General features: G+C 42.5%; 1 protein-coding gene across 1 annotated transcript; it reads right to left on the bottom strand.

The window, feature by feature from the left end:
* Positions 1-12,484: 12,484 nt before the first annotated feature.
* LOC140723783 (muscarinic acetylcholine receptor M2-like) lies at positions 12,485-13,888 on the bottom strand. The gene has a single exon (XM_073038318.1). It carries the CDS (start codon positions 13,886-13,888, stop codon positions 12,485-12,487), a length of 1,404 nt encoding a protein of 467 aa, XP_072894419.1.
* Between the last annotated feature and the right edge of the window lie 9,512 nt (positions 13,889-23,400).

The raw sequence follows: 23,400 nt of genomic DNA, 5'->3' as shown, positions 1-23,400 counted from the left end.
GCTTTGGAGAATATTCACCAGGTGAAACTCTCAGCTCAACAGACACAGATAGCGTTTGGCAATGTGATGAGTCTACTGGCGGTTCAATGGGAGTGTAATTTGTAGTTAAGTAAATGGAAATGTTTACATTGGAAGAGTGAATTTCGCACATTCAGGCTGTGTTTGGGATATGGCAATTCAGAGCTATTCCACTTAGCCTGTAACACTGATCTCCTGTCAGTCTTCCTCATGTATTTAGCCAGAATCTCTTAGAAGAAAAAATGCCGTGGGTACGTTATGTGGAATTGGAATTAGTATTCTGACATGTACCGTGTACCGATGTACTGTGAGCACCGTTACTAACATACTGCGCACACTATTCAAATCAGTACACAGTTCATTGAGGTAAAGCAAGGGAAAACAACCTTTCAAATCGTTACTATCTCTTCTTCCAGTTAGCCCTGACGAAGGGTCTGTGCCCGAAACGTCGACTGTACCTCTTCCTATAGATGCTGCCTGGCCTGCTGCGTTCAACAGCAGTTTTTTTGTGTGTTTTCTTTTAATTTCCAGTATCTGCTGATGTCCTCATGTTTGCGAACAAAAAGGGGATTGGATACTATAGGTACAATTTGTCTGATTTACCAACATCTTGCAGTGACATCTGACATGACGCATACCAGAGAGAACCAGAACGAGAGACAGGGAGGAAGGGAGGGAGGGAGAGAGAGAGAAAGAGAGTCTCCCATCACACTCCGCACAGAGTGATGATCCCTTCACGCCGTTCCATCACACACTCCGGGATCAGACAGTGAATCTCCCTCCACACATCGAGAGAGAGAGAGAGAGAGAGAGAGAGAGAGAGAGAGAGAGAGAGAGAGAGAGAGAGATGAGAGAGAGAGAGAGAGAGAGAGAGAGAGAGAGAGAGAGAGAGAGAGAGAGAGAGAGAGAGAGAGAGAGAGAGAGAGAGAAACTGACCTTATTAGCTCGCTGTGGCCGTTATCCCGATTAAAACATTTGTATTCATGTACTACCCAACTACTGTAGTCCAATTCATGGACTGTTGAGGAAGTGTATACCTCGAAAATGTCCACGGGCAGCTCTTTCCATATACCTACCCACTTCATTGGTCAAAATTTGTCCCTCCACTTTCTATTAATTCTCTCAGGTCACCTTAAATCAATGTTTCTTTAGTTCATGGTTGCCTAAACTGACACTGGTAAGTCTGCAGAGAGATCACTCTATTTTAGTGTGGTCAGTGATGGGCCTGCATTACCAATTTCGTCATCAGCATGGTCAGCAGTGACATTGTCAGTGTGTGCAGTGATTGTTCTGGAAAGGCAGCGATAACATCAGTGCTGTCGCTGAGGTTATTACAAAATAAAACAAACTATTCTCTGTGTCAAACTGACGTCTCTATTTGAACGACGAAGCTCCGCCTGTGATCGTACTGCAATCAGTTTGTGTCCTTCGTGCCTGCTTGGTTCCTTTTTCCAGCTGTAGCTGTCCAGGAAGTGACAGAGATGGGGGTTCGGCTCTTGGGTCCAGAAATGTTGAAAGTGCAAAACCCTCTGGTTCTTTATTTCTCAATTATTGGAACAACAGACTCATTTATATATGTTTTCAAAATCCTTCGAAATTTGGTCTTCTTTCCATTTTACAAAAATAAATACCACGTGAGCCTGTAATGGCGAACAGCAGCGCGTTGACTAAATATCTTCTCGAATATTGTTAATCTCATCGGTCATGCACAATAAGCCTTTCTTGCTTTTCTACACAAACATGTAGGAACAACGAAGCAGACACACACCTAGCTAAATATTCAGAACATGTGTTTCAACCTGTTAAATGTCTGTTTAGTAGGACACACGATACATTCAAACATATTTGAAATATTCCTCATGGCACGAAACCGCAGAAAAGTGCAGTATCCAGCATAAAGCTGCACACACCATTACACAGTAAGTGTATCAGTAACAATAATTTTCCATTCCCCCATCGGGCCACAACTCCAGCCAATGAATACAACTGGCACATGTTTATGAACCTCCGATTCTGTTTCAACTGATCCGCACAAGGGTCCAGATTTAAACTTGAATGGATAGGTCATAGAAATTAACGTCAGAGGACTTCAGTGTAAATGCACCGTATTCTGTTTAGTCTTATAGATGACAATCTGTGACCGGAAGTTAAGAATTGACAGATAGCTGGACAAGAAGGGTATTTCCTCCTCCTTTTGGTTTCACCTGTTACCTTCTATAGTTTGTGCATATTCATGTGGCTGTGTTTCTCTTTACTGCTCATCTGCGGAGACCTGGCCTCTTTATTATTTTCCTTGGAATGTTTTCTCTCATTCGAGCCATATTTACAAATTATTACAAAATGTGTTAGAGAAAGCTGTCTCTGTGAATGTACTCAAACATATAGCTGAGCGTATTTCGTAATTCTGGAAGTGCAAACTACAAGGGGTTAACTTCATCTCATCTTGACTGTGATTAATCGGACCAGTGATGTGCAATAATTTTCTCTTGTTGTTCTACACCACCTGCTTGAAACAACAATAAAATACACATTTATTCGCTGCATACAGCACATTTTTTCCAAAGTTTAAGAAAACCTATCGTATATTTACATCTATAGCGGGTATTTTAACAATTATATTTACTATTCTATTCTTGGTATGAGACATCAGTGAAAAAGCATGTTGGTTGTGTAAGGTGTTAGTGATAATGACTATACATTCTTGGTGGTTCAGATTATCTGACCCTACTGAACACAAGCTGTACCTGTTTTCGTCAATGATGCTCGGGTACTCGTTGGTACATGGATAGATCATCCCTCTCCTCTGAACTGTACAACCTGTAAAACAAGTCCATAATGATAAGTTGCATGGAAGTTCTATCCGCATCACATAGCTATCTCTTGTTGTACAGGGTACTATAAATGACATTATTGATTGCACGTTTGAGGTATTGATTCTCCAGTTTGTAATTTGCTGCGTTATCAGCATTTTATTTGTTGCAAGGGAGCCGGCATTGACAAATAAAGACATAACCTGTATGTTCTGATACTCACTGACCGCGTGGAGAGTGGTGACAGACATAGACCCAAACTTTGTGATTGTGCGGAGGGGCGGAGGGGCACTTTTTTAAAGAACGATGTTATTATATGTTATGGTCTTATGGTCAGGCATCTTCTTTTCGCTGTGACCGTCATGAGACTGCGAGCAATGAAATTACCAGTATTTTCAGAGATGGTTCTGAATAAGCAGTGATATGTTCTGTGAGAGATGGTGGGACCGAATGAGCTTTGATAATAACATTGCAATATTGAGGGAACTGGACAAGTAGTGACATTATCTATGTAGCCGGTGTTATGTCAGATTAAGCACTGACCGGGTTCGTCAGTGATGTGCCTGTAGAGCTCTGACAGTTCTGTTCACTGCAGTAGTGGATCCCTTCGGAGCAGGGAAATAACCCCAGTTGTTTCCTCACAGCTGAGGAAGGGAATCAAATTATCTTTCTCCTAAATGTTATCCTTCACAATCTATCTTTTTAAATATCTATTTATCCATCTAATATCGATTCATTTCCGCACATTGGCGATAAACTGTAAATCTCTTTCTTTAAAATAGGCACGGAGACTATTTTTATGGAATATACAGAATCACAACCAGAAACAGATACCAGCAATGATTATGAAAATCGTGCAAAAAAAACTGCAGTACCCTTTATTTCAAAATATTATAAACATTAATTGGTTAGGCACTTCTGGTGGCGGGTTGTTCGTGCTCCACACAGTGGCAGCTCGTTCACCTTTAGTCCCCTCCTGCCATCCAGAACTCACCTGTGGCTCCGCGTAACAGTCTGCATGTGACAGTGACAACACCCTAGTACTCCACGTCGACAAGCGGGCTAAAACAGTTGAGTGTAGCCAGGAAACTTCAACCCCAGTAAGATAGGGAGTTGTCTACCCCGGCATGCGAAACCAGTTCCTGGAGTGGACGGATGCGATCAACTAAAAGATAATAAAATTATGTTCTTTGTGCATCTAATGAGATACTTTACTGAAAAGCACAATTGTGCTTCAACGCAATCAATCAATGTTATTAACAACCTACCTTCGCTTTGCAAACTGTAAGGGAAGAAGAATTTTTTTTTTACAAAGTTATCAAAGACAAAGTGGCTAACAATTAATTAGAATATGTAACTGAAAAATCTTCAATGGAGAATACAGTATAATCTACCCTTCTCACCATGTCCGTGCAGAATTGATACTCACCCATTTCCGTTAGTTGGTTACTAGTTCCTGGATTGATGTTAGCATTTCAGTTTGCCATCAGATCCATGCCTCCTCACTGAATTTTGTTTCAATTATTTGTCACCATGCTGACGAAGCAGGTTTGCCTGATACATCTATCACTAAGCCAAACACGATCACTAGTCAAGGGTTGCATCGCTGTAATGAATCTGCATCTCTTAACCAGAACATAGTGTCATTTTCATACCGCAGTGACCAAAATCAATCCTGAAGATTTCCTCTCATTCACGTATTCACAATGTAAGGCAGACATTTCAAACAATGATACTTCAATGAAATGAGAAGTCAATTCACTTTCTGTGCATGCATATTGAGGGTATTAACGAACACTTATGTCAAATGACGTTAATATAAATCAGAGAGACATCAGAGAGCATGATAGTGCTACCAAAAAGATGAGGATGATACATGTCAGTTTTACATTCATTTCATTCAATCACAATGAAGAGAAACTAAAGGAAGGCATTGATGTGGAATGTAAGATACCACAGGCACCTTACTTTAACCCTATTGGCCCATGAAATTTTAATAGTAAGATATTGTTGATGATTCACTGGCACTGACACGAAGGAAAGACATTTCCACTTTGACATATATTTGACTGAAATAAGCAGCCTACAAATGACCTTGTCTAAGAGCAAGACAGTAATCATAGAGGAACCAATAATTACATATATTAAGAGTGTGCTGATAATTTGTATTGAGAAGTTCGTAACCTATAATTCAGAATAGCTTCCAGCGTTCAAAATCAGAGGTAATCAAACTAGAGAATTTCTAAAAAGCGTAATAGTTCAAAAGAAATTTTGTTTTTGTTATTTTAAAACAAGACATGATCAGCAAATTACTGTGGCATTCTTTACTTATTCGACCATAAATCTGAGCTGTAAATCGTAACGCAGGATATTGAGAACGGATACAGTCAAGTTACTGGAAACAAAACAGTTTTCTACTCTTAATATTTATTGAAAAAGACAAATTCCGTGTGCAGTCTGTAACTTAAATTATTTTTCTGGAATTTTATTATTTCTTAAAATAATAACAACTGTATTATTTTATGTTGCATGTGGCATCTCTTCCTGAGGTTTAGTAAATGGAGCTCAAATGTATGTGGGAATTAAAATTCCATATTAGTTGCAGCATGACAGACGTACAGTCCCTTCACTGCCAACTGAAAACAATAACTATTTTATCTATGTTTGGAACAGGTGGCAGGTTTTAGAGAGAACATCTTTCCTGACACACAGATACCTGATACACTGTTTCTTATTGATGCTCAGGTGGATGAATTGCTTCTGAATATTCCTTGCAGTTATCAAAGCCCTTTAGTGTTCTTTCCTTCCTCTCTCTCTCTTTGAGTTGCTTGCCCTCTTTCTCCAGGCCCTCAACTGATTCTTCATCACAAACGAAGAATGGCTCCTAATCTCCGTCATATCTGGCATCAACTGGCTTCTGCATAAATAAAAGACAAAGCACAGGCACACCAATCCCTGTGAACTAGCCAAATTCAAGAAACAAACAAGCCCCTGAGACATCCTATTCACAGCAAGCCAAAATCAATCAAAGGCTTCGAGGCTTCTCAGGACCGACTTTCCTTTTCAAAACTGGACAGCTATTTCAGAATATCCTGATGTGCAATGGTAATAAAATCTTTCATTCCTTTAGACAGCTCTACCGATACAAAGGTTCAATCCTTCCGTCATTGTGATAAGTGTATATACAGTGCAGTGATGCATTCCTATTTATCCCAAGATACTTGCAGTGATAACAGTTCACCTTCCAGCACAGCAGGCTGTCTTGAAGGACACATACATTTTTTTTAAAACTCAGCTTAGTTGAGACAACGCTGAGAGATTTGATTTATTTCTGATTGGTGAACTGGAAATCCACAAATGTTTAATTGTTTCTAATGTTTACTCTTGGGCAGTGTACAGGTAATGATGTGACAAAACACTAAGCTTTTGGCTTGACTCGAAGGCTTCTGCAGACACCAGTTTCTCCCAGATACGGGGGGGGGGCGGGGGCGTGGATTAGCAGGTATTCTTTGTGTATGCAGAATGAGCTGAGAGCATATAGAGGACAGCCTGTTTGATGAGAGAGAAAGCTACGGGAGACAGTGAGGCAAGTCTCTTAGAAGAAGGGCTCTCATACACAAAATATTCAGGAGCAATTCTCTGAATCTCAGTAAGAGAACAATCTTCCAGTCATTGGTGGTTCAATAAAGACGCTCTCACTCAAAACGGTCACCTTCTCCAGCCATAATTAGAAGTTCAAACCTGAAGCGGCAATGCACTGGAGGTCACCTTCCTAAGTGAGAGTCTCCAATGCCAGAGAAGCAAGAATGGAATCTGTGAATAGCTTTGTGCAAGCTTCTTCACTGTGCAGGGTGATCAGACCACAACTCTGCAGATGCCACATTAAAGCTCCAGATGCCAATCTGGCATCCACCAACCCCTTGCTTAATGGGATCCGTCTATGGCATATTAAAGGCTGGTGATCTAGGTTTAACTTGACCAAAAGGAATAATCATGCTCTTGGTGACCAGACAGGGCAAGGCCAATCAGTGAATTGACACAAATAAATGATGGTGCCTGGAGCTGTCAAGATGGCTGTATACTATAATGTTCTGCTGCAGTCTGCAGGTGAACCACCACAACTAACCAAAAAGTAGTTATGGGAGTTTAAGTGTTAATGCCTACAACATGGTCTGCTACACAGGGATTCCTGCACACACAAATGCCACATGGCTACCAGACAAAAATGTGAAAGAGCAAACAGTTGTTGAGCTGCAACAAAGATTCTACTGCCCACACCAACCAGGAGGAGCTCTGCAATACACGGCAGAAGAAAACGGGGAAAAGTTTAAGGGGAACATGAGGGGAAACTTTTTCACTCAGAGGGTTCTGTGAGTGGGGAAAGAGCTGCCAGCATGAGAGATACATGAAACATTTAAGAGAAGTTTGGATGGGTACATGGATGGTAGATGTATGGAGGGCTATGGTCTTGGTGCAGGTCGATGGGAGTAGGCAGTTTTAATTGTTCGGCCCCCTAGATGGGCTGAAGGGTCTGTTTCTGTGCTGTACTTTTTGATGATTCTATGGCTCGAATTCTGCTGTGTGCCTCACAGGCTTCCCTTTATAAGGGCTCTTCTTTTGTTAACCAGCTCCTTGTCAAGCAGCTAGACACTAAGAAAAAAGTGGTGGGGAGGTTGGGGGTTCAGAAGCAGAAGGGGAACAAGAAGAAAGAGAAACAGAAGCAGAATGCTTGGCCAGGTTGAATGCTCATCCATTTCAGTACCAATTCATCCAACTGCAGCAGTAAAACACATCCTCATTCACTATTCTGTTAAAACGTATTTGGCTGCAACATGAAATACCAAGCCAATACAAAATAAATATTCCAACCCGGTTTTATCAATCCAATCTTAGCAAGTAGAATAAGAACACTTTTTCACCCTTAGTGTCTTTACTTAAGTGGATGGCGACAGAATCGCTCCAGTGGTCAGGTGGAACACATAGAGGCCAACGCAACAAGTTAGTCACCATTAAAATCTAACTTACTTATCCAAAGATAGGTAAGAAGGTAGAAATCAAAATTGCCATGACAGAAGGTGTCTTAAGTAAATAATACAGACGCACTTAAGTGGATACTAAATAGAGTTTGTGAGGAAGGAAATACATTTGTCTGCTGATGGAGAATACTTCATCTCCCTCATTAGGGAGAGAGAGAACCTGCGATATGTCGAAGACTGGGTGAAATTCGAAGTCTTTGGGGTAACTGCAAGTCTGTGTCTTTGCTATCGCTTTGCTCACACTTGACCGCTTGGTGACGGTGCCGATGCTTGCTTTTTCTGTCGGTGGGAGGAGGGAGGATTATTGGTTGCAACTGCTTATGCAAGGGAGGGGGATTTTGGGGTTCTCATGTTTAACTGTCGTTCATTCTTCGGGGCACTTCTTTGTTTTGGTGGATGTTTGCAAACATAAAGCAATTGAGGATGTATATTTTATACATTTCTCTGACATTAAATTGGACTTTTGAACCTTTGATGGAATTATTGAAGTAAGTTGGGAAGAGATTCATGCAGAGCACACTCTGCGGTAGGCTGAATGTAGGGAACTTTAGTGAAGGAGACTGTAAATAGCTTTGGTGTGCAATTGTGGGTCTGGAAGTCTGTCTCTGAACTATACATTCCCGTGAAGATTGGCATCATTTCTGATGAGAAGGGCTCCTGATTATCCTGTGAGACTTGAATATCGTTTCTCATAATGACAAGACAACTGGCAGAATGACAATGGTGGGATAATGAATTCAGTCTTTACTGCATAATGCCACTGCTGCTCCCTCCACATGACAGTCCAGCTACCCCAGCACTGTGAACGAGATGAGATTGCTGTATTGTTACAACATCCTGTCATTGCTTTTGAACATTATTATCCCCCACCATATTGGCCACATCCTGAGTTGAGACAGTGGAAATGGGAGCTTCCACATCAACACACGTACACTTGGTTGGAGTCCGCCACTACTGCATCAGGATTTGAGATATCAGCTGCAAGGCACAGGGTCTTCAACCCAAAACGAAGTTACTCAGCACTTCTGTGAAGCTGTGGAAGGGCTCCAATCTCTTTGCAAGGTTAATGTGGATTCCTCCATGCTCTTCACACGTTTTCTGGAATCAGGAATTTCACAATTCTTAACCTTCTTATTCACGAAAGTCCTTACTTAACTTGGTTTTTCTCAAACTTTTCTGTGATTTACTGAATTATTCGTACATCCCGAGCCCAAGGTGCAGGCTACATGCCCGGAATTACTCCATATGCAAAGATACACCGCTGAGCCCATCTCTAAATAATGCGCTCGATTTGATTACACGACTGAGTGAGTCGGTGCCATCATTTAAATTCCTTTCCATCACCAGTTTACTAGAGTGTGATTCTTGGCCAGCTGAAATTTACCCCACAGGAGTACCGAAGTTTTGAGGGACACGGGCGAATGTAAAAGAATTATTTTTCTGTTAAGACAGTTATACATTTGGTAAAACATGAGAAATTGTGGATTAAGTGGAAAGTAGAATTCGAGAAGGGTTCGGTATTCAGCCGAGGATTAACCATTGACCCAATAGGTTAGTCCTACTAACATGAAGCAGCGCCTCTCTGTGAGGACATGTGATGCAATGTCTCAGCCATCCTAACTACTGCTCTCTGTCTAATATCCCGGACAGAATGAGAGGGAATGAATTATTCTGCTTTATACAGGACTATTTGAATACTGTGTCTGTCATTGTTGAATTATGTGCAACCTATGAACAATAGTCACGAGACTTGCTACATATGCAACTATGCTACTGAGTGTATGGATGCTAGTTATGAACCTGGTTGACAGACGGTGATCAATGGGACGATGGTTAATGTGACAGTGGTGCACAAAGGATGTCTGATGCAAACACGTGGAAATCTGCAGATGCTGAAAATACAAGTAACACACACAAGATGCTGATGTTGCACAACAGGCCAGGCAGCATTTATAGACAGAAGCACAGTCGATGTTTCGGGACGAGATCCTGCGTCAGGACTAACTGAAAGAAGAGATAGTGAGAGATTTGAAAGGGGAAGGAGAGATCGGAAATGATAGGACAAGACAGGATGGGGAGGAGATAGAGCTGGAAAGTTGATTGGCAAAAGGGATACCCGACTGCAGAAAGGAAAGGGTCATGCGACGGGAGGCTGGGAAGAAAGAAAGAGGGAGTGGAGCCCCGGAGGCTCAATGTTTCCTGAGAAGATCATCGGCGCCTCTCTTCCCGCCATCACGGACATTTACATTATACGCTGCATCCGCAAAGGAATACCAAGGAGTATTGTTTGAGGGACAGAGAGAGAGAAAGAAGAAAGGGAGAATAACTAAATGAATAAACAAACAAATAAATGAATGAATAAATAAATAAATAGATAGATAGATAAATGAATGAATGGATGAATAAAGGATGGGGTATTAAGGGGAGGAGTGGCATTAACGAAAGTTAGAGAAGTCAATGTTCATGCCATCAGGCTAGAGGCTACCCAGCCGGTATATAAGGTGTTGTTCCTGCAACCTGAGTGTGGCATCGTCTTGACAGTGGAGGATGCCGTGGATAGACATATCAGAATGGGAATGTGACGTGGAATTAAAATGTATGGCCACTAGGAGATCCTGCTTCCTCTGGCGGACAGAGAGTCGGTATTCAGTGAAACGGTCTCCCAGTCTGCCTCAGTTCTCACCAATGTATATAAGTCCGAACTGGAAGCACCTCACCGGCAAGCACATTTTCCGCCCTCACCTCCAGCCCCCCCCCCCCCCCCAGTTTCTGCTTTCCACAGAGATCCCTCTCTACGTTTCTCCCTTGTCCATACATACCCCGATCCATTCCACCGATCTCCCTCCCAGCACTTAACCTTGTAAATGGAACAAGTGCTACACCTGCCCTTACACTTGCTCCATCACTAACATTCATGGCCGCAGACTGTCCTTCTAACTGTGGCGACACTTCATCTGTGAGTCAACCGGTATGACATACTGCTTCCGGTGCTCCCAGTGCGGCCGCTTCATGTTCTCGTTCTGTCCATGTGCCTCGTCCTGTCCTTGTACCTCGCCCAGTCCAGGGCTACCTCGCGCATCCCGGTGTTGGAGTTCCCCCGTCCTGTCCTGGAGCCTCATATCCAGTCCTGTAGCCACGCCACGACCTGTAGCCACGTTTTGACCTCGCCTAAATCCGTGTTCTGAGCCCAAGTCAAGACTTAGGTTTTGGGTCCTTGTCCAGTCTCCGGCTCGGAGCCCTAGCCCAGGCTCCAAGTTCCTAGTTCAACGTCCGTGTCCCTTGTCTCTAGAACAAGTCCCAGCCCAGGCCCTGAATCCTAGTCTCGTTCAATGCCTGTGCCAATGTCCTTCGTCATTTATTCCTCTCTTCCCTTGCTTTCTTAACACAACTAGCCCTGTTCCTAGTCCCTCAGTGTCGTAACGCCCCCTTTATGACAAGTGATTAAGTTTCGAAGCAACCAATTAGAACTACTAACTAAAAGGTAATGTAGTGTGTATCTATTAGAAACACAAAGTTATTAGATGTGACTATGTTTAATTTTATAATTCAGTCAAATGGCATTAATTGTGCCATTGGTTAATTGGAGCAGCCGCTTATTTCGGACAATACTTAATGAAAAAAATAAATTAAAAAAAAAAAGATTTCTTTCTTTATTTGGAAAACTATGCCACTTAATTGGAGCAGGAATCTGTTCCCAAACAGGTTCTAACTATTATCAGTCACATGCAAGTTATGTGGCCATTATACACTACGCTGCAATTAAAGCAACCATCTTAAATAGTATCACTTGTGTGTTCGTATTCAAAAAGCAGTGATTTTTGTCATTGATCGCAGGCAAATGATAAACAGTAAGACAATTTGGAACGGTTTTCCTCACTGCAGTTTCAAGCATTCAGGCTTGCGGATGCCAGAAACGGCTGGGGTGCAATGAAACAATTTCAATACTTCACTTAGTTAGGTACTATGATTAATTTAAAGGTATCAGCAATCATCTTGAACGTTACAATTAAAATGAGGATTTGGAGGTTCCAATAATCGATAACACTGTTTGAAAGCTGTCCACTATCTGCACTTGGTGTTTCTGATAATTTTGTTTATTTACAGTCAATCAAAAGAACATGTCAATGTACACTTAATGAATTACAGCATAATAATCAGGAACTAACACAGTTTTATATACCGTAGTGATTTTTGTTGTGTTCCAATTTATTCTGTATTTCCTTTAAATACATAGTTTGTTACGTATTTATATGGAAGTTTGTCTTTTTTTATACCGTGTTAACTATTTCCAGGAAACTTCGGCTCATTGGGGCAGCCATTTAATCGGGCCAAAATGTACAATTCCGTCTGCCCCAATTACGCACTATATTTGAAATTTGGGCAGATTCGTTTATGATTTCACACAGAAACATTATACTAATCAGCACACTCTTCATTTAAAGAGAAATTAGAAATTCATTGGACATAACTCAAGTGTACTTTCACTATATTACATGTAATGTCTATTTGAGGCATAACGTGGCGTGTTGAACATTTTACTTGCATACATTAGTGATAAACATTATGAAAGTCATCTATCGCATGTATAAAATGTTCATGGAGATGAGTTTGTTGTTGATTTTATCTTGTTGCACCAATGTTTTTATATTGACAGAAGAGAAGATGTTTGAAGGTTTTCTTGAAGGTAGAATTAAATAGTGCATAGCAGGCTGGGTTGAGAGTACTGTTGATGTAACAGAGCCAGTATCCAATGGTCCATACTGTGTTAGGGACGCAAACTGAACATATAGTGTTAATGATAACCATGACACTGTATGGGGTCCAGGTGATGATACATGACAGCAGAATAGCCAAGATGGTCCTGGTCACCTTATTCTCACGGGTTACAGCTCCCTTCTTTTTCTTAGCAGGGGTCTTTGTCATTTTAATGATCTTGTGGGCTGCGGTGCGCTCTCTATCTTTACCATTCTTATTGCTGTTGTCTGACACCATTTCAATTGCGGTAGCACAGTAGTCACTCTTCTGGGATTTCGTGACAACCTTTATGTTGGAGAGCTTGGAGCTGCCATTGCTAAAATGCCTCTGTACACTGGAGACGTTTGAGCTTTCATCAATCGTTCTTTCCTCCGTCTGGATGGAAGGGACGACACTGAGGGAAGTCGAGTCATTTGGGACCCCCTTTTCCTGTCCTTGGCCACAATGATCCGTCATTACTTCACAAGCTGCCTTGCCGTTCTGTGTTTTGACATTCTGCATCTCATCAGGTACACTGGAAATGTTGTTGTTATTTGGTTTCATTGTTTGGCCTCGCACTAGACTGGGAGAACAACATGACTCTGGCTCTTTCTTATCCTTCCTGATCCGACTCTTGCTCGCACGGGATATGTGCAGATACAAAATAGTCATGGTAATAACTGGTAGATAGAAGGCTGCTATTCCAGTACCAAAAGTGACAAGTGGATTTGATAAGAACTGTATATGACACTCACCTTCTTCAACAGTCCGCCCACCTACAATGAACTGCCAGAAGAGAATGGCAGGAGCCCACAGGATAAATGACAGCACCCAAGCAGCTGCAATCATCATCCGTGCCATCTTGGTGGTTCTCTTCGCAGGGTAGCTGAGAGGCTTTGTCACACAGAAATATCGGTCAAAGCTGATGATAAGAAGGTTCATGACAGATGCAGAACTAACAACATAATCTAGAGCCAGCCATAAATCACACACCACTGGGCCCATAGGCCAGTATCCAAAGACGATGTAAATGGTGTAAAGGTTCATGGAGAACGCACCAATAATCAAATCAGCAGAGGCTAAGCTGAAAATAAAATAGTTGTTAATTGTTTGTAACTGTCTGTTTAATTTGATAGAAAGCATAACCAGAATGTTTCCGATAATGGTCACCAGACTCAAAGATAATGCTACAATCACAATAAAGATTACTTCAACTGTTTTGTAAGCGCTCCCTCTTTTGATGTCTGTTAGGTTGCTGAGAGATGAATTTGTCTGCGTTGAATTAGACATCCTTTCCCTCTGAGTTAGCATTGAAGCGGCCTAAACCTAAAAAATAGTAGAAAAAGGAGAAAATATTAGCAAACAAGCAATAAAGGATTTCTAATTGAAGCCTCACCAGGAAGAACACAGAAGACCATCCGTTGTAAAAAAAAAGATTATTTCTGTGGGATTTTTTTTTTTAAATCACAGAGATCAATTTTTGTACGTACAAAATTACGTACGTAGTTATGAATTAATAGTTAAATGCTATTACCTAATTGAATAAAGATGTTGATACCCGACATTGCAAACATGATTTCATTAGATTGGTCCACCTTTATGCACTTAAAATGATGGGAAACCTCTGATCCCTTGGTTCCCTTAGGTGCACGGCCTTAAAAGCAAAAACTACATGAATAATAGAAATCCCAGAAATGACGCAAGAAAAACAGAAGCACAGGATCATCCCTCCCCTACAGGAGGAACAACCATCCAGTCCAATAAACTTGCAGTCAGAAGTAGAAATAAAGCAAAGTCCTGGAAGGAGAGAAGAATCTTGGATTGAGTTACGTCAGATCAACAGCGTGTGTTTCAAAACAGAATGCTAAGGATCCATTTTAATGGTGGCCTAACACTGTTATTTCCACTAGTTATGAAACCCATGAGAACGTTAAACAATGATGGTCTAATTTTCTTGAAACTAATAGCCTAAGATCGGAATTTATGACCTATACCAAAAGGATAGATGACACCTGAAGCCAAGGGGCACCAATATTCTTGTGGGCAGGTTTGCTGGAGCTGTGGGGGATGGTTAAACTAATTAGGCAGGGAGGAAAGAAACTGGAATTACAGGTCTGATGATGGGGCATTTGATATACAAGTAGATGCAGAGTGTAGTGAGTCTGTGAGGAAGGACAGGCAGATGATAGGGCAAAGTTGCAGCCACTGGGATGAGTTGAAGTCTGGCATGGTAGCAAAATCGTAGAGGGTAAGGAATAAATGTCTGAAGGTATAATATCTGAATGCACACTGTACAGTTTATGGAATAAGGTAGAAGTTAAAGATTACAGTTATGACATTGTGGGCATCACTGAATCGTGAATGAAATAAATTAATAGTTGGGAGATTAACGTCAAAAAATACATTGTAAGGAAAGGACAGACAGGTAGGCAGAGAGGGTGGAGTGGCTTTGTTAGTAAAAAATGAAATAGGAAACATTCGATTGGAAGATGAAGTATCCTTGTGGGTAGAGTTAAGAAACTGCAAGGGGAACGAGAACCTGATGGGAATTATATCCAGGACTTCGAACAGCGGCTAGATGTGAGGTACAAATCACAACAGCAGACAGAAGAGGCATATAAAAATGGAAATGTTACAATAGTCATGGGGTATTTCAATATGCAGGTAGATTGAGACATTCATGTTGGTGCCGAACCCCAAGAGATGGAATTTGTGGAAAGCGTTCAAGTTGGGTTTCTGGAACCTGTTGTGGTTGAGGCCACCAGGTGAAAAGCAATTCTGGATTGATTGCTGTGTTATGAACCAGATTTCATTAGGAAGTTTTAGGTAAATGAGACAGGTATCGTAATATGATAAATTCAGCCTGCAGATTGCGAGGGAGAAAATAAAGTCGGATATATTAGTATTTCAGTGGAAAAAAATGAATACTGTAACAGAAGCATGAGAGCGGAGCTGGGCAAGTTTAATTGGAAGGGGACAGTACGAGGGATTACAGCAGAACAACAATGGTTGGTGTATCTGGGAGCAATTCAGAAGGCGCAGGATAGATACATCCCCAAGTATTCTAAAGGTAACTGTGGCTGACAACCGAAGTCAAAGACTGCATAGAGTGAAATGAGAGAACAAACAATAAAGCAAAAATTGTGGGAAGTTGGAGGATTGCGAAGCTTTTAAAAACTAACAATGCACAACCAAACGTCAGAAAGAGAGAATAGATAAAAAATGAACATAAGTTAGCCAATAATGTGATGATGCCAAAACTATTTTTTCTGAAATATAAAAAGTAAAGGAGAGACGAGAGTGGACATCGGACCACTGGAAAATTGCGCTGGAGAGGTAGTAATGCGGGAAAAGAAATGGCAGACAAACTTAATACGTATTTTCTGTCTGTTTTCACTGTAGAAGGCACTAGGAGTATGCCAAGAATCCAAAAATATTGGGGGCATAATTGAGTGTTGTTATTACTAAGGAGAAGGTGCTTTGGAAGTTGAAAGTTTGAATGTTAGATAAGTCACCAGGACCGGATGGACTACACTCTCAGGTTCTGAAAGAGGTAGCAGAGGAGGCTGTAGAGGTATTAGTCATGATCTTTCAATAATCATTAGGTTCTACAATGGCTCTGGAAGATTGGAAAAGTGCAAATATCACTCCACACTTTAAGGGAGGGAGGCAAAAGAAAGAGAATTATTAGCCAATCATCCTGACTTCAGTAGTTGGAGGTGCTGGAGTTATTATTAAGGATGAGGTTTTGGTGTAGTTGGAGGCACATGATAAAGCCAGCAAAATCAGAGTGGTTTCCTTCAGAGGAAATCATGCCTAACAAATCTGTTGGAATTCTTTGAGGAAATCACAAGCAGGATAAACAACAGAAAATCTGTGGATGTTGATTACTTGGATTTTCAGAAGGGCTTTGACAAGGTGCCGCACATGAGTCTGCTTCGCAAATTAAGAGCCCACGGCACTACTGGAAAGATACTAGCATAGATCGAAGGTTGGCTAACTGGCAGAAGTGAGAATAAGGGGACTTTTCTGGTTTGCTGCAGTCACTTAGCAGTGTTCAACGGGGCCACTTTGTCGGAGCCGATTCTTTTCATGTTATATGTCAGTGATTTGGATGACAGAATTGATGGCTTTATGCCAAGATTCAGTATTACCCAAAGAGAGTTGCAGGGGAAGGTAGCGTTCAGGAAGCTAAAATCTGCAGAAGGCTGAGACAGACTAGGAGAATGAGAAGATGGAATATAGTGTAGGGAAGTGTTTATATAGTCATGCACTTTGGTAGAAGAATAAAGGCATAGACTATTTTCTAAATGGAGAGAAAGTTTAACACTCAGAGGTGCAAAGGAACCTGGGACTCCTTGTGCAGGATTATCTAATGGTTAACTTGAGGGCTGAGTCTGTGGTTGCTTTCATTTCAAGAGAACTATAATATAAGAGCAAGGATGTACTCCTGGGGCGTTATAACCATTGGTCAGACCACACGGAGCGGTGTGATCAGATTTGGGCCCTTTATCTAAGAAAAAGATGTGCTGGCATTGGAAAGGTTTATAGAGGTCCATCGGAATAAATGTTAATCAATGAGGAGAATTTGATGGCTCTTGGCCTGTACTCGCTTGAGTTTAGAAGAATGGAGGGGGATCTCATTGAAACCTATCGAATATTGAACAGCCTAGATAGAGAAGATTGGGAGAGGATGTTTCTTATACTGGGGAGACTAATTTTTAATTAGTTTCCGGTATGCCCACTTATTTGCAGCATGAAACATTTCTTCTCAGTTTTCGTTACACCTCTGACAGATTTGTGATATGTACACAATTATTTTACATCAGCAAAATCACAAAATGCTGGATGAACTCAGCAGAGATTTGCCAGAACATCGTGTGTGTTGTTTAGGATTTACAGCATCTGCAAATGGTTTCATATTTTTTCTACATCAGCAACGTGTTCATTTGTCCGTTGCTAACACGACGTTCATCTGTCTGCTATATCTCTGTTTATATCTGTTTTTCGTGTGTGTGTGTGTGTGTGTGTGTGTGTGTTTGTGTGTGTGTGTGTGTGTGTGTGTGTGTGTGTGTGTGTGTGTGTGTGTGTGTGTGTGTGTGTGTGTGTGTGTGTGTGCGTGAGAGAGAGAGTGTGTGTGTGTGTGTGTGTTTGGCCAGAAAGGTGTTGAAGCATTGAAGGGCAGTTCAAAATGGGAAACGGCAGGGGCAGAAGTTCGGTGTCGGTCGGGCGGTGTCGGTGCACCTCGTTTACAGATGTACAATTAGTCAGCAAATCCCTGAAATCTGTAAATGTGACTGCTACCGCATTATTTCCTCCAGATGAATCATCTATATAATGCCCAAACATTTTTGTTGCAGTTGTCTTCGATCGGCCGAATACTTACATCAGAGACAATAATTTTAAATTAAAGTGTTTGTTCAAGAAGCTGTAACTAAGAAAGTTAGTCAGGGATGCAACCATATCTCAGGAGACCGATAATTTGTATAAACCAGGGCCGTTTTGACGAAATCAGCTCAAAGTGTCTGCCCGAGCTGTGGATTCAGGAGTAACAGAATTAATACATTCTCACTGAAATGGATTGTTCTCTCATCTGGCAGATAAAGGAAGTCTACTGTCCTTTTATTTCAGCCTTTGGAATTCCCGGTAGGCCGCAGTGTCACCTGCCGTTGGTGGGAATTGAAGTTTAATAATAATATTGTGATCGCTTCTGTCGCTGGTTTCCACTGTCACCTGTCCAGTCCCGGTGTTCTGCATTTCAGGAATGGAATGGAAACACCGGGAATGTGTATTCTGGAATCCGGATCAAAAACAAACTGCTGCAAGAATTTAGCGAATCGGCCAACATCTGTGGAATTGAACGGGTTAGACAGCGTTCTTCCTGGTGTTTGCGTTCAATAATTTGATGTTCTGTTTTCCGTACTTTGGTCTTGTGGCAGCTGCCCTGTATTTGGGAATACTGTGTTTGCACAGCCAGCTAATACTAAACGAATTGATTGTCTGCAGTTGTACTTGAACGGGTCTCTGAGTTAGGTGTAACAATAAAACGATCTTTTGGTAGTAACAATTTAGCAAATGTGAGGAGTTCTTTTTCTCAACTTCCTGTTCCCTCTCTCTCATCCAGCGAACTTGGTGGCGATTGTGATCTTGCTCCGGGGAAAGTGCGGTCTCTCCAAATGTGTCTCTCGGTACCTGGTGGGAATGGCAGCGGCCGATCTCCTGGTCGTTATCTCCGATCCGCTGCTGGGGTGGACTGCATCGTTTTATTTTCCCCGATCATTCCTTTTCATCACTCCTGTGTGCAGTCTCGGTGGATGGCTGGTATTTGCGAGCACCGCGACCTCTGTCTGGATGACTGTCGCTTTCACCGTCGATCGATTTGTGGCTATTTGCTGTGAGAAGCTGAAAACAAAATATTGCACCGAGAGAACGGCGGCTGTGGTTATCGGGACAGTGAGTGCGCTGGCCTGTTTGGAGAGTGTTCCCTGGTACTTTGTATACGAGCGTAGAGAGTTAATTCATGGCGTTCCCTGGTATTGTGCTCTTACATCGAGTTTCGAAAACTCTCCCGCATGGGCCGCATTTGAATTGTCTTACCGCATTTTAACCCCTTGTACCCCATTCTTTCTGATTTTCCTGTTCAATATACTGACCGTCAGGCGGATTCTAGCTGCCAGTCGAGCCCGCAGGAGGCTCGGAGGACAAAACAGTGGAGAGACTGACAGGGGCCGGGAGATAGCAAACCGTCGCAAATCCATCATTTTGCTCTTCAGCATATCCGGTAGTTTCATCTTGCTGTGGATAACACAGGTGGTATTTTATATCTATCAACGAATTTCATTGAGTTTTGTTTATTCTGTCCCGGACCCCTGTTACATCGCAGAAGAGATTTCAGCGATGCTGCAGGTTCTCAGTTCCTGCACCAACACTTGTATTTACGGACTGACTCAGAGCAAATTCAGAGAGGAACTGAAGAATGCGGTGAAATGGCCTTTGAATCGGATTTTTATGAAGAGAGTTAGAAAACAAACAATGTGATGAACAGAGATACAAAGTAAACATGAGAAAATCTCTTAGATCCTCGAAGTCCAAAAACAACACACACAAACTCAAGGTCCTGATGAATGGTGTCGGCCCCTGTTTGTTCTTTTCCATAGAATTTTCCTTTGCATAAATCCTCCCTCTCTAATGAAATTGAAAGTTCAGGCGAGCCTGTTACCCCTGCTTCTCGGTTTTGACAACACTGCCTGATCCCTGAGTATAATTTCGTCTGTGTGAAACACTCCTGCCCCTGTTGTGACCCGTCATTACGTACACGCTCTTTTTCTCCTCCTCCTCTACCTATAGGTTCTCATTCCCTCTGCCACCTTCAACTGTCTTCCAGCTAGAGAACTTTAACTGAGCTTTAGAACACAAAACCCCGTACGGTAAGAATGCAGATACTACTACAGCCGCTGCCAGAGCGGGAGGGTGCACGGCTTCACAACATCTATCACGATACCGTAAAGGCACATACCTTTATGACTGCTGTCAGCAATTGAGCGGTGATGGAGCGCTGAGAGGGAGCGCAACAGAGAACCGAAGTGATGGACAGCAGGCGAGTGAAAGCAAGAGAGAGACTGATAGAGCGAATTATATCAGGAAGTTGGTATGGCAATATTCTCAGACGTGTGGACAACAAGGAGGAGGAGACTTTAGGTCAACGAGCAGTAAGGTGGTTTAAACCTTTGGGGATTTAGTCAATGAGGCGACCGACACACATTCAGGCAAACATGCAGTAACAAATTGTCATCATGGTTAGCACACACATAGTGAGCTGGGGGATAGGGCCAATATCTAAAACAATCTCTCTCTCCCCCTCTTCCCACAGTCAATCTTCCCGGACCCCAACCACGGTCTCTCGCTCCCAAAGGTCTCTGCCCCTTACACCCTCCCCTCTGGATCGCTCTCCACACAGACGCTCTTCGCTCCTACTCTCTCAGTTTTACTCCATTATCTCTCCCCCTGGTCTCCCTGTCTGCTCAACATTTCTCTCCCTTTCCCTCTCGCTCTTCCAAATCGGTTTCGCTCTCCCCAGTCTCTCTCACTCTCGCCCGTGTCTCTCGCTGTCCTCAGTGTCTCTTCCCCCATTTCCACTCACCACAATCTCGCTCTCCCCGTCTCTCTCTCCCCTGTCTCTTTCTTCCAGTTTGATTCCCCGTCTTCTTTACGTCTCTCTCCCCGATTCTCATTCTCCCTGCCGCGCTCTCCAGCATTGCTCTCTCCCCGTCCCTCTCAGCCCATTGTCCTACTCTTCTTCTATTCTCTCCGCCTCGAACTTTCACCGTCTTCCCTTCATTCTCCCCTAGTGTCTCTACCTCCTACTCTTCTCGTCTTTCTTTCCCGTCTCTCTCCCCCCCAGCCTCTCGTGCGTCTATAAACGTACTCACGCTGAGTTGTAAAACATCACTGTGCAATGGTCTTTGCTGAACTCTCGCAATACATTCCCACTTTATAGACTGAAAAAATGTCTAACAAAGATCGATGTTTTTTGTTACATGTCTTGGCAAAGAGGAATAAAATTTAACTCTTTCCTCACACCAGTGCAAAAATTCATTGTATTGAATTTATTGATTAGGGAGCGGGGCGTAAATTCATAAGTTCTTCATCTAATAACAGATACAATATTTTACTGCTCTTTGCAGTCCCCTTTCCAGCTTTCATGCACACATAACCCATTTCTCGTGCACCTTCATGTGTGTTTAATGAACACTCCATTACCCAAGCAGGCATATGCACCCTTACCTACCTTCTCAGTGTTACCTATTTACACGCAGCCTGTCACATATCCAATCTCAGCTCCTCTACTTTACTCACAAATAAACCTTAAAATCCTGCCAGAAGACCTGTCCGGGACCTATCATACAGGTATGGTAGCAAAGGGGCGCGGCGTCGCCTTTGCTTCCTCATGGGTCTGCGGAGATTCGGCATGTCATCAGAAATATTGGCAAACTACTGAGGGCTCTGGAGTGTGCTGATTGGCTGCATTGCAGTCTGGTATGGGAACAGCAATGCCTTTGAGCGGAAAATCCGACAGGGGGTGGGATGATTCGGTCGAGTATATCTCGGCTGGATCCCTCTCAACCTTTGACCAAACCTCAATAAAACGTTGCCGTGGGATAGCAGCGTCTATCATTGGGGATTCTCACCACCCAGGCCGCGCTCTTTCCTCGCTGCTGCCATCAGGTGGATGGTACAAGAGCCTCAGGACTCGCGCCACCAGGCTCAAGAACACCAGATACCCGTGACCCATCAGGTTCTTGAACAAAATTGGATAACGACACTCATTTAAATACACCCTTTTTAGTTCATGCTTTGTGTTTATTGAGATTTATTTATATCTGGATTTACACAGTTTGTTGTCCATTGATCCTGTTTACTCTTGCTGTTCCATAGGTTAGCCAAGTGTGCCCATAGGAAAATAAAAATAATATCATGGTTGTATGTGGTGACATGTATGTACTCTGATTAAAGATTTTTCTGTGAATATTTGAACTTTGAAGAATCCATATTCCTCATCTCACAATTGCACCTTATCTCACACACGTACCTTCAATCACATTCCGTATCTCTCACGTTTGCATAGTCATCAAATACTGTCACTCTCTGACCGGGCATATATAGAATCGCGCAGAGCCCCTTCTGGATAAATTGGCACCTTTATTATATACAGATTTGCACTTACATAAACACATAAAATACTTGAATAATTGGCAGCATGACCGACAAAGTGGGAAATGACAAACGGACACGAGCGCACACATTTATATGTATATACAGACAGAAATGCACTAATATTACATCGGGCGATCCGCCGCTTACTCAATTGTTTCCCTGTTTAAATTTTGGTGGTGTCCCACAACACTTCACACTGTCAGTCAAAATTCTGCACCACTATTCCTGCTACTGAACACCCCCACCCCTCCCTTGCCCAACTCTTGCCAGTTTCACTTAACTTCCAACTTGTATTCCACCTCGCGATCTCTGCGACCGTAGCGCATTCCAATCTCGATGGTACGCAGCTCCCAACGACAGACACGACAACGGAACGTCTGGAATAACGGGGAAAACTGCAGTGCAGGATCAGTCTGCTAGGTTTCAAGGCCCAGGATAATGAGCTGAAATCTGGGGGTGCATTTGCGTTTCTGAATGCCATTCGATTTTAAAGCTTATAAATCTGATATTTTGAATTGACACTGCACTACGCATGAACTTGATAAATTTGCATCACATTGACAGTAATGTTGCGAGAAATCTGTGCTTTACTCATCAAAAGCAACGCACATAAAATGCTGATGGAACTCAGCAGGCCAGTCAGCATCTATGGGAACGAATAGAGACGATGTTTCGATTCGAGAACCTACTTCATCTATATCGCTGATACATTTCCCATCAGAATGGTGCGAAATCGTCGGATTAACGCGAGGACAGGATGACGGGTGGTGTACGCAAACTGGCAGTGGGGCACGTTGTACAAATTATTTGTCACAGCGACAGCTGAGGTTGTTCGACTACTGAAGATCAGCTCCATAATCGAGGAACATTGATCCGTAAATAAATCCCGAACAGCGATGGCTAACTGCAAATCCCTGCACGGTCTATCACAGTGAGACAGAGTGTGAAAAGGATCAGAGTTTACATGAAGGCCAGACAATTTATGGGGAGTAATTTATTAGTTACTAGTGATACACACAACATGTTGGAGGAAGTCAGCAGGCCAGGCAACAGCTGTGGAAGAAAATAGTCGACGTTCCGTGCCGCCG

This window comes from Hemitrygon akajei, unplaced genomic scaffold, assembly GCF_048418815.1.
Source record: "Hemitrygon akajei unplaced genomic scaffold, sHemAka1.3 Scf000135, whole genome shotgun sequence".
Taxonomy (NCBI): Eukaryota; Metazoa; Chordata; class Chondrichthyes; order Myliobatiformes; family Dasyatidae; genus Hemitrygon; species Hemitrygon akajei.
Note: the sequence above shows the minus strand (reverse complement) of the source record. Positions and strands in the feature narration are given on the sequence as shown.

Coding starts and splice junctions, on each gene's coding strand:
- LOC140723783 (XM_073038318.1), bottom strand. CDS start 13,888: ATGTCTAATTCAACGCAGACAAATTCATCTCTCAGCAACCTAACAGAC.